General features: G+C 43.9%; 1 protein-coding gene across 4 annotated transcripts in view; it reads left to right on the forward strand.

The window, feature by feature from the left end:
- Positions 1 to 13,962, forward strand: part of LOC130418366 (CUGBP Elav-like family member 5) — a 140,937-nt gene that overhangs the window by 5,857 nt on the left and 121,118 nt on the right. For all 4 annotated transcript variants that reach the window (XM_056744470.1, XM_056744472.1, XM_056744471.1 and 1 more), the window contains exon 2: positions 8,436 to 8,518. In XM_056744470.1, the coding sequence (XP_056600448.1) occupies positions 8,436 to 8,518 (83 nt within the window). The remainder of the gene's footprint in view (positions 1 to 8,435; positions 8,519 to 13,962) is intronic.

Raw genomic sequence — 13,962 nt, forward strand, 5'->3', positions numbered from 1 at the left:
AACAAGATTTAATGAGGCGGTTTCCCGGACAGGGTTTAAGACTATAGTCCCATACTAATTTAATTGACTAACTTGATTAAATTCTTAAAATATATCATACGATTGTTTTGTCTTAAGATACACACTATAATGTTTTTTTTGGTGAAGTATGTTTTTAAAAACGATTTGAATATGCTAATTTAACAAAAAAATAATTAGAGATTTATAATTTATTTATTATTCATAAAAATTTATTTATAATAATTAAGATAATCCCTGTCTGTGAAACGGCTCCAATATATTCAGTCATTTTCCATATGAAGTGAATTTATCTTGTTTGAAGCATATTTAGATAGTTGTACTGGAAAACAACATAAAATCACAAAGAGTCTATTCATATGTACACACATATACAGACATGGAAAAAAATAAAAAATTACTCTGTATTATTTATAATGTGTTTAAAGTACATCCTTCTGATGGTAATGTTTTTATTTGTATTTATTTGCAAAAAATTGAAATTGGACAAACTGGTTAAAATAACAAAAAGATGCAGAGTTAACAGACAAGTTCTTGTTTAAACAACAAAATACTAATGTGTTTTCATTTATTTTAGGATCAGTTAAAAAAAGAATGTATGGATAATACAGATTCCCTTTCTGTCGGTCTCTCGACGTTGTGTCGAGAACGACAGATGGGGTTCGCCCTTGAGAACCAATCAACTCTGACTACTATAGAAAAGGCCAATGAAATTTGGCGAATGAAATTTGCATGCCGGGCTCCGCCCCCGGATATCCGGTATAAAAGGAAGCCGGCGTGCAGCATTCATTTACCTTTTGTTCTTCAGAGCCTTCGCTCATGACTACGAACTGAACGAATTCAATGAATTCTTCGTCTTCTTCTACTGCCGGATCTACGACGTGTAGCAGCGGATCGTCCCTACCTGCAGCGACCTTCCCCTGGGCGTCTCGGCAGTTCCGAGGGTGTGAGATTTATCTAAAAGTCCTTTTCAGGACCGACTGAGCATTCTCCAGCGCGGCTGTTCTCTTTGGTGCGGAAAGGAATGGATACGATCGCTGCATTAGGTGTGTGGGCGTCCAGCACACTGAAGCAGCGTTCGTTGACACATCTGCCCGCACTGCGGGTAGATTGTCATTCAGAAGTTGCGGTCACGGGTGGCTGTCTTCCTACGGGAACCAGCCACCATTTCGTTTGCTACCAGGGCTGTGACATCTGTGGCTACGGCCCTGATGACCACCCATGTTGGCAGCGTTAGTGATATGGGGAACTCTGCGAACGTAAACCCGCCAGCTAAGTGCTCACGGGCCGATCGCACCCCGATTCGCTTTTCTGAACGTTCCCCAACCGGCGGTGGGATACCGTCCGGATTCTCACGCACACACATCGAGAACGACATGTCCCGCTGTTCTCTTGGGTGCGGCAGGGGACTGACACGATCGCTGCATTAGGTGTGTGGGCGTCCAGCACACTGAAGCAGCGTTCGTTGACACATCTGCGCGCACTGCGGGCAGATTGTCATTCAGAAGTTGCGGTCACGGGTGGCTGTCTTCCTACGGGAACCAGCCACCATTTCGTCTGCTACCCGGGCGGTGACATCTGTGGCTACGGCCCCGATGACCACCCACGTTAGCAGCGTTAGTGATATGGGGAACTCTGCGAACGTAAACCCGCCAGCTAAGTGCTCACGGGCCGATCGCACCCCGATTCGCTCTTCTGAACGTTCCCCAAACGGCGGTGGCATACCGTCCGGATTCTCACGCACACACATCGGGAACGTTGTGTGACGTAGATGAGATGTCGCTCGCAGCATCGGAGGGAGACTGACATCCGACTCTGACGAATCCGAGCTCCACCCCCAGCGGTCGAGTTAGGAGGAAGCAGAAATGTCATTCATGCTAACCCGGGGTTCCGGAGGTGCATGAGGAGCTGTGTAAAACTTGGAGCGCTCCACTCTCGGACCGCTCCAGTGAAAACCAGCTCCACCTCCCTTACTTCCCTCGATGGTGGGGCAGCCAAGGGCTGCGTCGAGATCCCCCGAGTGGAACGTCCGCCCGCGGTGCACCTGTGCCGCGGACGGCTACCACCTGGGGGGAATCGGCCACGCCTACGGTCCAAAGCACGTAAGACTTCGGCATCACTGGTGTCGAGGGCTTGCGAGGCCGCGGACAAGGCTGCCTCCTCTCTCTTCGCCATGGCCATCCTGCAGGTCCGCCAGGCCAAGGCGTTGAGAGAGCCCCACGAGGGTAAGACCGACCTGGGTATAATGCAGGATCTCCGTGCCGCCGCTGACAGCGCTCTACGGGTGACTAAGGCGGCGGCACGGGCCCTGGGTCGGACGATGTCCACGGTAGTGGTCCAGGAGAGACACCCCCGGCTATACCTTGTGCAGAAGAGTGATACCAAGGAAGTCCGCTTTCTTGATACACTCATCTCGCAGGGTGGGTTGTTGGTAAAGACCGTCGAGGACTGCGCTCAGCAGTTTTTGACGGTGAAGCAGACAGTGGCAATTAACCACATTTTTCTCACCGCGACTCGGCCGCCTGAAGGCCTCCGAGATCCCGCGTGACGTCTGCTTCCCTGCAACCCAGGACCCCTTCGACATCGATTCCGGTTCCTGTGCCCCCACAGGCGGCACCCCGGAAGCAGAGGTCGAGGGGGGAAACCTCCACCCCGTCAGCAAACTTCTCACGAGAAGGGACACTGACGGGAAGACTCCAGGGAGAACAACATCGGGCCCGAACCATCACAATCACGGCTCTGATCGGTCGGCACGTGACGACTCCTGCCTCGTCACCAAAGCCGGGCCCTTTTCAGGGCCTGGCGCCCACTTACTCACAGAGTTTTTCGGTCTCCCCGGGTGTACTTGCAGCCGATCCCACACTCCACTGGACTGTGCTCGGCGAACCGACCTCACGCCCTGGCGAGGCGTGAGGTCGTACACATACGACAGTTGTCACCACTCTCAAACCGACAGTGCGTGCCATTGTCCCGCCAGGCAGGTAAAAAGGCGGAGCCATCCTTCCCTCCGGGGACCCCCCGCGACAGATGGTTAGCTCCGCCAGCCGACGAACCACCCCCCGTGGAAATGATGAAGCAGACTGCCCCCTTGGTCACCCTGTACAGTCCCTGGGAGCTGAAGAGCTGCCCACACTGTCTCGCTGGCTAATGCGGGTGGTCCGTCTTGGTTACTCGATCCAGTTTCCCAGAGACTTCTGGCAAAACAGGCATCGAGTTCGTCCAAAATCAAGACGTTCAGTGGGTCACAACCTGCACTTCATCATTCCCTAGAAAGACGGCGGGTTGCCATAGGTCTGCGTACCCTGAACAAGCACCTTCGCGAGTTGCCGTTCAGATGCTCACGCAGAGGCGCATCCTGACATCTATCAGGTGTCAGGATTGGTTTGTGGCAATCGACCTGAAGGACGCTTACTCTAATGTCTCGATCCCCTCGACACTGCCCCGTTCCCATGGTTCGAGTTCGAGGGGTGGGCATATCAGTACAGAGTCCTCCCTTTCGGTCTGTCCCTGAACTATCTCGACGACTGGCAAACACTCGTGAGATCTGTTCTGTACACAGAGGGACCTGGTGCTCCGGCATCTAGATCGATTGGGATTTCAGGTCAACCGAGAAAAGAGCAAACTCTCCCCAGTGCAGAGCATCCTCTTTCTCGGTATGGAACCAAACTCTGTCACCATGACGGCACAGCTGTCCGCAGCACGTGCCCAGTCAGTGTTGGAACTGGAGGTTCCTGGGACACATGGCATCCTCCGCGGGGGTAAGACCCCTCGGGCTGATGCACATGAGACCGCTTCAACACTGGCCACAGAGTCAAGTTCCGAGGACAGCGTGGCACACCGGCAGCAGGCGCATGGTGATGACGCCCTGCTGCCGACGCACCCTAACCCCTTGGTCTTCCATGACCTTCCTCCGGGCGGGGATTCCCCTCGGGCAGGTTACGAGGCACGTCGTGGTGACGACGGACGCCTCGCTGCAGGGGTGGGGTGCAGTGTGCAACGGGCACGCAGACGCGGGGCGCTGGACGGGCCCCCGTCTGCGCTGTGCAATTGCCTAGAGTGGTGTACGCTCACAGTAACTAACACAACTTGCCCGACGCCTCCTCCTGTGGAGTTAGCAGGTGATCCGCTCCCTGCGGGCCACACACATCCCAGGCAGACTGAACCAGACAGCCGTCACGCTCTCTCGTCAGTATACCTCTTGCGGAGAGTGGCGACTCCACCCCCGGTCCAGCTCATTTTGGGTGTTGTTCGGACAGGCACAGATAGACCTCTTTGCCTCCCATGACACCACCCATTGTCTGCTTTGGTACTCCCTGACCGAGGCCCCCCTCGGCACGGATGCCCTGGCGCACAGCTGACCACGGGACGGGCGGAAGCACACCTTCCCCCCCCAGGAGCCTCCTTGCACAAACACTGTGCAAGGTCAGGGAAGAGGAGCACCAAGTGTATTGGTTACACCACACTTGTCTAATCGCACTTGGCTTCAGAGTTGATGCTCTGAACAGCGACTCCCCCTGAACCATTCCCCTGACAGAGGACCTGCTCTCTCAGGGCAAGGACACGTTCTGGCATCCCAGATCAGACCTCTGGAACACCCATGTCTGGTCTCTAGACAGGACGAGAAAATCCTGAGATGGCTACTCCCCCTCTATGGCTGAGACCATCACCCAGGCTAGGGCCCCATCTACTAGGCGGTCACACGCCTCTAGACGGCGCCTCTTCTCGTCCTGGTGTCTCTCTCTCTCAACGAGAAAAGACCCACTGAGGTGCTTGATCAGGATTGTGTTCCCCTTCTCACGAGACTGGAGACTAACATCTCCCCTCCAAACTGAAGTGTATGTAGTCGCTATCGCCACTCATCACGACTCAGTTGATGGAAAGTTTCTAGGGCAACTCGACCTGATCACCAGGTTCCTAACGGGCGCGAGAGGGCGGAATCCGCCTCATATCCGCTCCATACCCTCTTGAGAGCCCCTCAGAGGTTCCGATCTTCCTCACCTGAGTAAGACAGCCCTCCTGTTGGTGCTCGCTTCCGTCAAGAGGGTAGGGGACCTCCAAGCATTCTCTGTGTCACCGGATTGCCTTAAATTCGGCCCTGGTATTCTCACGTTATCTTGAGACCCAGGCCCGGATACGTGCCCAAAGTTCCCACTTCTCCCTTCGAGGACCAAGTGGTGGACTTGCAGGCGCTCCCCACTGGGGAGGAAGACCCAACCCCATCCGTGTTGTGTCCTGGACCGCACGCAGAGCTTCAGTAGCTCTGACCAGCTCCTAGTTTGTGTTGGAGGACAGCAGAAGGGGAAGGCTGTCTCCAAGCAGAGTCTGGCGCACTGGGTCGTGAATGCCGTTACGACGGCATTTTGATCTCAGAATCTCCCATGCCCATTGGCAGTGTGGGCTCACTCCACCAGAGTTTAGCCACCTCCTGGGCACTGGCAGAAGCACCTCTCTAGCAGACATCTGTACAGCTACGGGTTGGGCTACGCCCAAACACCTTCGCAAGGGTTAACAACCTTCGCGTAAACCCGGTGTCAGCCCACGTCCTGCGTGGCGACATGTAGGACTGGCATCCGGGGGGGCGTATGCCTGCGAAAGCACCTTCCCACCCTCCAAGAGGTTGGGTCAGTGTGCTATCTACCCTTTTCTTCTTACCCAAACACATGGCTAAGAAAATTGGTACCTCACCAACCTTCCTTCTTACCCAGACACTGGTTAAGAACAGGCATTCCATCCATCACTAAGCAAGCACCTCCTGGGGGTTGGCTGGGCAGAGCAGCCTTCCCCCTTAGGCCGGGAAACCTTATGACCTATCACAGATAGTTCTAACCGGACCTGTGCTATCGGACGCAGTAACACCCCCACCGTGGGCTGTTCCGTCTGTTATACCCTCATGACAATGGTTCCGACACATGGTAACCCATGAGCTTCCCCAGGTGGACCTCCACCTCGCGGTACTACCCAGTCCGCCCCTTCCATGCGTTCTCCTCCAAGGACGAGACCATATCATATCTCCACCATATTCCTCCCCACGGGTAGGAGGTGGCCTCTGCAGCGCTTCTCTGATTAAGAGTTGCGCTTTTCCCGGTGTAAACCCGAGCCGGACGGCCTCTCGCCTGTAGAGAGCTAAGGCCCCGTCCGTGAAAGGTTACCGGTCAGGGCTGTACCCATCTTTCTCCCAGAAAGCTCTGGAACCCCCCGACCACCACACTGGAAGGTTACAAGTTTCACGAAAGCGTCGAGCTGAGACGCCCAGGCTTGTTACCGTCGCTTCGCTGAGATTGTGACGCGATACAGCGTTTGTGGCGTTTCCCATAGATAACCCCATCTGTCGTTCTCGACACAACGTCGAGAGACCGACAGAAAGGGAACGTCTTGGTTACGTATGTAACCTCAGTTTCCTGATGGAGGGAACAAGACGTTGTGTCCCTTATGCCACAAACACGTATCGTATTCTGCTGCAGTCGTGAGAGGATCTCAGGCTCTTCAGAACAAGAGGTAAATGAATGCTGCACGCCGGCTTCCTTTTATACCGGATATCCGGGGGCGGAGCCCGGCATGCAAATTTCATTCGCCAAATTTCATTGGCCTTTTCTATAGTAGTCAGAGTTGATTGGTTCTCAAGGGCGAACCCCATCTGTCGTTCTCGACACAACGTCTCGTTCCCTCCATCAGGGAACTGAGGTTACATACGTAACCAAGACGTTTTTCCCACAATTTTCAGGTTTTTTCATTACTGTTTGTCATTCGGTTTGTCGAAATTCAACAGACTCTGGACAATTACCACAATACATACAGACAGGCAAACCAAAACTAGAGTGGTATCTTCATTTTCTGTGATTGGAAAAATGAAGAGACCATATCAGAGACCGTTTTTCTAATATACTATTCATTGTTATTTGTTTAGGTGAAATTGACATTTTTGTGAGCTACTAACAATATTTTGCTTTACCAAATTTTAAATAAAAATATTGTACCTATTGCATTTCTACAAAGTAAAAAAAATGTGATTTTATGCGATAACCTGGATTTTATCACAGTTTTCATGTTTCTTGTCATGCTGTCAGTCTTTCACATTGATGTTGGATGACTTTGTCACTCCTGAGGTTTGATTTTAATGAAATGCAACAAACACCAGAGTGGCCACGAAACATCTAGAAATTCTAATTTGAAATCAAATTTTGGAATGGTCTCATTCCACGCATGTATGCACCCTGCATATTTTCTGCCCATTAAAATATTAGAGAAAGAACGTACATTGCATATATTTGTCAATTTAGGAGTACACTATATAGATGAAAGTGTTCACAATGACAGAATTGATGGATGTGTGACCACGGCGATCGGAAATCATTGCTACTCTTTTGGGATTAGACGTGATGAACTAAGGTTACAAGGTCAGGGCAGCACAACCAAGAGTGAAAGGTTTCTCTTGGGTCGTAACCCAGGTTGGAAGGGAAGAGATTTCTGGTTGAGGTGTTTGGCATAAAGCGCTCAGGAGACCCACTGTGTCTTCATTGATTTGCCTGATCAATAGTGAGACCCTGAACCTTTTCTCCAGGCAAGAGCTTCTGGGCTCTGACCTCTATGTGATGTTGTCACACCGGGTCAGAGAGCCCCTCGGCCCGTTGAAGAACTGCAGCGGGGGTATCTCACGTTGACACACATGACATGTCTGGATAAAATGTTCAAATAGTTTAAATTGAATCATTAGTATTCTTGTTTCTCTCTGAATTCATGTCTTCATCATTGAGTAGGATGATTCGCCCCAGAGATTTGAACTAAACCCTGACACTAGGTATTAAACGTTTGTGCGTGATTCATCCTGCACTTTCATGGCTCTGAACATGAATGTGCGGCTTGTGGAAGAGAGGACTTTTCTAAGACCTTAGATTTAGGATTTTCACATAGTGGCTGATAAAATGGGCTAAAATATATCCCGTAGACTTACATGAAAGGGTCCCGGGCCGTATCCAGAACTCAGACTGTCACAGAGAGGCTCTTGAATTGTGCCATGATGCAAACATCATGCAACCATTTCGAATGCCATAGCAACAACATAGCTACTCAGATCACCTTAGCAACCACCCAGGCAACTAGCACAAGACCTTAGCAACCGCATCACATATTACACACTTCATCTAAATTTATCATCTGTTTGTTTCACAGTGTGTGTTTTGTACAGCTGCCTTGCAACGATGAAAACTGTGAAAACGCTGTAGAAATAAGCTTGACTGGCTTGTGTAGAGTTCAATTTTTTTTTTTTACGACTTTATGCTTTGTTCTGCAGACATTGTTTGTGATAAATGGCAGTATGAAAGCGTAACATGAAGCTTTGTTATAAGTGTGGATGTGTGTGTGTGTTTGTGTGTGTGTAGGCGTGTGCAGCTCTGTATCTGATTCTCGTCTCATTTTTACAGGCTGTGCGTTTCTCACCTACTGTGCTCGTGAATCAGCCATCAAAGCCCAGAATGCACTGCATGAACAGAAGACTCTACCAGGGGTATGTCTCTCTCTCTCAGGTTTTTTCAAATCTGCATGTATTGTAAAAAAGTCAACCCATGAATCCAGTCCCACACATACAAGAAATATCAGTTCAATATGTTTGTAACATGTATATTTATAGGAAAGCTGAAATGAATAGTTTGCCCATATTCAATCCTTTATCACAGGCGATACTTTAAAAGGATAGTTCACCCAGAAATGAAATTCTGTCATGAATTACTCACTCTATAGTTGTTTGAAATCTGTATAAATGTATAAAAAGATATTTGGACGAATGCTTGTAACAAAACACTTCTTGGCCACCATTGACTACCATAGTAGGAAAAATGACAAGGGTAGTCAGAAGTTCTGTTTGCTTTCCTACAATCTTTAAAATATCTTTATTTGTGTATAACAGAAAAAAATATGTAAAGTAATATTTCCTACTACGGGAGTCAATGGGGTCCAAGAACTGTTTGGTTACAAGCGTTCTTCCAAGAATATTTCTCTCTGTTCATCAGAACAAAGAAATTGATTTGGAGCAACTCAAAGGTGAATAAATGAGGCCAGAATTTTGGTTTTGGGTGAACTGTCCCTTTAAGGACTGTTTTTATAAACATTCGTGTCATTATTTATTGTATCATGTGGAAAACATTTGACTTATTATTATGAATTTAGGAACACCGAATGCTTGTTGCATATCGTCACTGTCCTTCGGAAACCTTGAATGTCCAAATTCGCTGTTTTTTTGAGAAATAGGAAAATGTCGACAACAACTTTTAATACTTTCTATGGGTTAGATATTTGCAAAACCCAGTGACAAATGTAAAGGGAGACTTATAATACTGATTTGTGGAATATGGAGATGCAAGGTTTCAGAAGGATAGCTGTGAAATCAATAATCATAATATTTGAGAAAAGAGAAATAATTTTCTGCTCATGTTAACCACTTCTATAGCACACAATTGTGTATTATATATAAAGTATTATAGCAGTTATTGCTTTACAGCCCCTGGTCACCATCCAATTTCATTTCATTGAAAAATTTGCCAAAAATGAGTTTTAAAGTATTTGATAGAGAAAAGAAGCGGAAACATGCTTTGCCCATTTGACAGGACATAAAACTTGTGTATCACCCTGTTGCCATTGGAGAGGTCAAGCACATACTTCAGTAGTATGTGACATAAAAAAATGTCACTTATGTTTAATGTTTACTGTATGCTTCAAGTTCTCCCTAATGAACTGGATCAAATTATTTTTTATCATGTTTTCCCGTTGTTAATGTATAATTGCAGAACAGTAAAGAGACAAATATACATTACAAATTGTGTGTACGATTATACTGCATATAGGCCTACATTGTTTATGAAATCAAAACAGCATCTCTATACCTAACTTTGAATGAAAGATTCACAAATTAATAAGAAGAGAATGCGTAAAGTTCCTCCTTGCAATGTTTGTTTGTATTACAGAGAGATTCCTTTTTGGATATTGATCATTGTTTACTATAGTAAATTTCTTGTAACCATGCTTTTTTTAGTCAGATTGGTAACTGTTTTAATACCACAGTTTACAGCACATGTTATGGTTAAAACATTGTGATTTTGGTAAGACCATAGTTAATTTGTGGATATGGATTTACTACAAATAAAACCACTAAATTATGGTTACTACAGGTTAACCACGGTACATTTTCGTAAGAGTTGTGCCATTTTCGGGTCTAGTTTGTGTTTGTATATGTTCTACACGAAGAACCGAGTAGACACTTTTTACAAAAGGAAAGTCGTGAAAGTCCTTGTGTCTTCACAGTGCGATTTTCTGTCTGCAACATGCTTTGTTTGTGAATCAATGTTCATGGAGCAGTAGTTTTTACTGGCGTGTTTTCAAAGAAAACGAGCGTCACGCTGTTGAGGTGTATTGGTTTTATTGGCGGCAGCGTTCTGAGCTCTGTGCTCTCGAGGTGGATTGTGGAATTGACAGCGGCGGAGATGACCCGCTTGATAGCGCTGTCAAAAATAATTGATTTCATGATGCATCGCGATTGATTATTCAACCATGCAATTAAACATCAAATGCCTGTGGTTACTGTTTTATTGTAGAAAGTGTTGTTATTATGTCTTATCTTATATGAAAAATAACGATAGACCGATATATTGCCGTGACCAATATATTGGCCGATATTTTTTTTTTTATTATTATCGGCATTGGCCGATATATGTTAGCAAATGCACGATCATTTTTCCTGTTTGGCCACCATACAGCACATAAGTATTTATTCATAAGAATAAAGTTGTAAAGCAGGCATTTGCCACTTAGTAATGTAATATAACAGTAAAATGAGTAATTCTATATATCAAGCATCAATTTTTTTGATTGTTTTTTTCATATTAAGTCATGTTTAGCTGCCCACAATTAATGTAATGCCATATTTGGACCTTTTCATGCGTTCAAGTCTGTTTTACCAATTTTCTTTTATTTATTTAATTGCATTTGTGTTATTTTTGCGTCTTATCGGTCACAGTGCTTTCTTAATATCGGCATCGGCCATTAAAAAACCCCCATCGGTCAACCACTAATGAAAATGTTATAGCAATACTTAAAATAAATGATGCAATGCATCGTGTTGCATCGGGATATCGAATCAAATTGTTGACATAATAATTGTAATCGACTCATGAGGCCAATGAGAATTTACACCTGTAGCTTTAGACAGATTTCCTTCACTCTTTGTTTAAAGGGAAGGAGAGCGAGTTCTCGGTTTGTTTAACGATTTTTTAGGTTAAATATGTTCTTAAAAGAGTGTGAAGAATAACGATTTAAAAATGTAATGTCTGTAATTCTGAGCCCAAATGACACGCACTAAGAGCCTTCCATTTTTTTTTACACTCTTTATCTGTGGGATCTCCATTTAATTTCAGTGCTTGCGATTTTTTTCCCTCTGTATGTGTGTAAATATGTGCGTATTGAGCCGTAAGTCCATAGGGAAATGCAGTGTATTTGTATTTGTGTGTGTTAATCATAGGTGTGCTGTTGGGTTTGTTTGGCTCTCGTGCAAACACGTGTACACACGGTAAGCTGTCATGAGCAGATGTGTGGATGCACATTCATTTGCTCCCACAGGGTGTATAACTGCCGGGGGCCAGCTGCCGGAAGTCAGGCGATGGTAAAGAGCTCCGGCAGATTAATGTAAAGGTTACGAAAATTAACCTTGTTGACTTGCACACATGGATGCAGAAAAACAGCAATAAAAGTGCAGGCCGATGTGTGGATCTCACCATGTCCAAGAATAAAGATAGAGATGAAATTAAAAAGTGATATATATAGATTTGCTTTAATCAAATTAAGCTATTAAGAATCTTCATGTTATGCAAATTCCCAATTTCGGGACATGTGTTTCAATTTTTTTGTCGTGTTAATTGTTTAAGAAATGTAATTTTTTACAATTTTAAATTTCATTTTCGTTAAAAATAACATTTATTAGTCATATTTACATATTTTTGAAAATAAAAAAAGATTAGTTTAAAACACCGAAATCAATATTAAATTGAAAAATGCTAGTATTTGAAGAGCTCTTTTCCAAAATGTTATAAATCCATTTTAATAGTTTACATGAAAATGTTTTTTTTTACCTAGAACCATACATTTTGTTAATATTCAATTTATCCTGTTAAAATGGTCTGTTGGCTGAGTCTGAACATGTTAAACAATGATTGTTAAATGAAACAACAATATTGTCAATTATAAATTCATTTTTCTTTTTCAAAACGCTAAAAATCCATCCTTTTTTTAAAAAAAAATGTTGGTTTATTTCTTTTTAAAAACAAACAAACAAGAGAATATGAAACATATGACATTAGGGACTCATACTATAAATGAATGTAAATCAAATAAATGCAAATGCATGAAATAAATAAAAGCCAAATTAAATTAATAGTAACAAACTAAATACTAAAATAAAATACATATTTTCAATTTCATGTTTCAATATTTTCCACCACATACAACAAAGAATTTAAAAATAACAAGCATACAAATACCACTAACGAGTGAATTTTGATTGGTCGAGACGACATATCGCATTAAGGCTAAAAACAGGTTCGGCACTTACTTTCAAAAAAGAAACTGCATCTTGCAGTACATTTTAAACAAGGAAATATAGCGATTTGGCATAAAACATTGATGTAACAGTGAATAGGTTTAGTATACAGCAAAATGGCATTACAAACTCATTTTTTTAAATTTGCCATTTATTGCGTTTTGGAAAAGAGCTCTTCATTTCATATTTCTTTACACAATGACACAAATATACAAATGTCATTTATACCAAAAGAAAATGAGGTATGTATTTGGAGGGATAGTTCACCCAAAAATACGATTTCTGTCGTCATTCATTGTGTTGAACACAAAAGAAGATAATATTGAAGAAAAGTCAATGGTGTTCAATGTTCTTCAAAATGTCTTCCCTTGTGCTCTGCAGAAGAAAGAAAGTCATACAGGTTTGAAATGAAAGAGGGTGAACATATGATGAAATTATTTTCATTTTTGGGTGAACTGTTTCTTTATCTGCTATGAAAATAATGCAAAAGCATCTTCATGCTCCAAAATGAGCCTGATGTTCTTAGTGCTAAATACAACTCTTTTTCCTGGGAAAAGTCTACGTAAATGTGCTTAAGAGGTTTGGTGAAACTCATTCATACTCTGACGTCAAAGCATCCAACTGCTCCTAATGGAGCGTGTAGCACAATAAATGATGATAAAGTCATGGTTTTCAGACCTAGAGCTGTTTATGCTTTTTATGAACTCAGAATCTAAAACTGGGCACCTTAAAGGGGAAAGGGGCAAGGGGCTGCTTTTAAACCAATGTGTGTTTAAGTTGCTTTTCTGTGTATGTGATTGGAGTGGGGTCATCGTAAGAGAGAGCAGGAGAGAGTATTTTAGGAGGCAGACCTTAGAACAGTAAGTCATGTGACACTTGAACTGCTTTTGAACTGGTTTTGTCATAAAGTCTGGTCTACTTTGCAGCTTTTTGAAAGGGCTGATTCAGTGCAAAAGAAAGAAATTTTCCTATGTCTGGTCAATTGTTTTGATTATTCCGTCATTTTCATAGTGGCTTCTTTAAAAAATAAATTTATCTGTGTATTTGATAGATATTTTATTTGCTAAAATAGAATATATTAATTATATGTATATGTTTTAGAATATAATGTAGATAAAAATATATGTTTATTTTTACGAAATGGAAAGAGAATGACAGGTGTCCTTGGAGGGATAGTGGAAAAAAACAATAACCTGTACAGTAGATCTTGAGCAGAGATTGCAACAGAGAATACAAAGTTTGTGTTTACATAATATACAATATTTATTTATTTATTTATTTATTCATAAACAGGTACATATATATGCATTTATTTAGGAAATATTTGCATGTACTACAGTATATGATAATATTTATATCTATTTTAA

This window comes from Triplophysa dalaica, chromosome 3, assembly GCF_015846415.1.
Source record: "Triplophysa dalaica isolate WHDGS20190420 chromosome 3, ASM1584641v1, whole genome shotgun sequence".
NCBI classification, from domain to species: domain Eukaryota; kingdom Metazoa; phylum Chordata; class Actinopteri; order Cypriniformes; family Nemacheilidae; genus Triplophysa; species Triplophysa dalaica.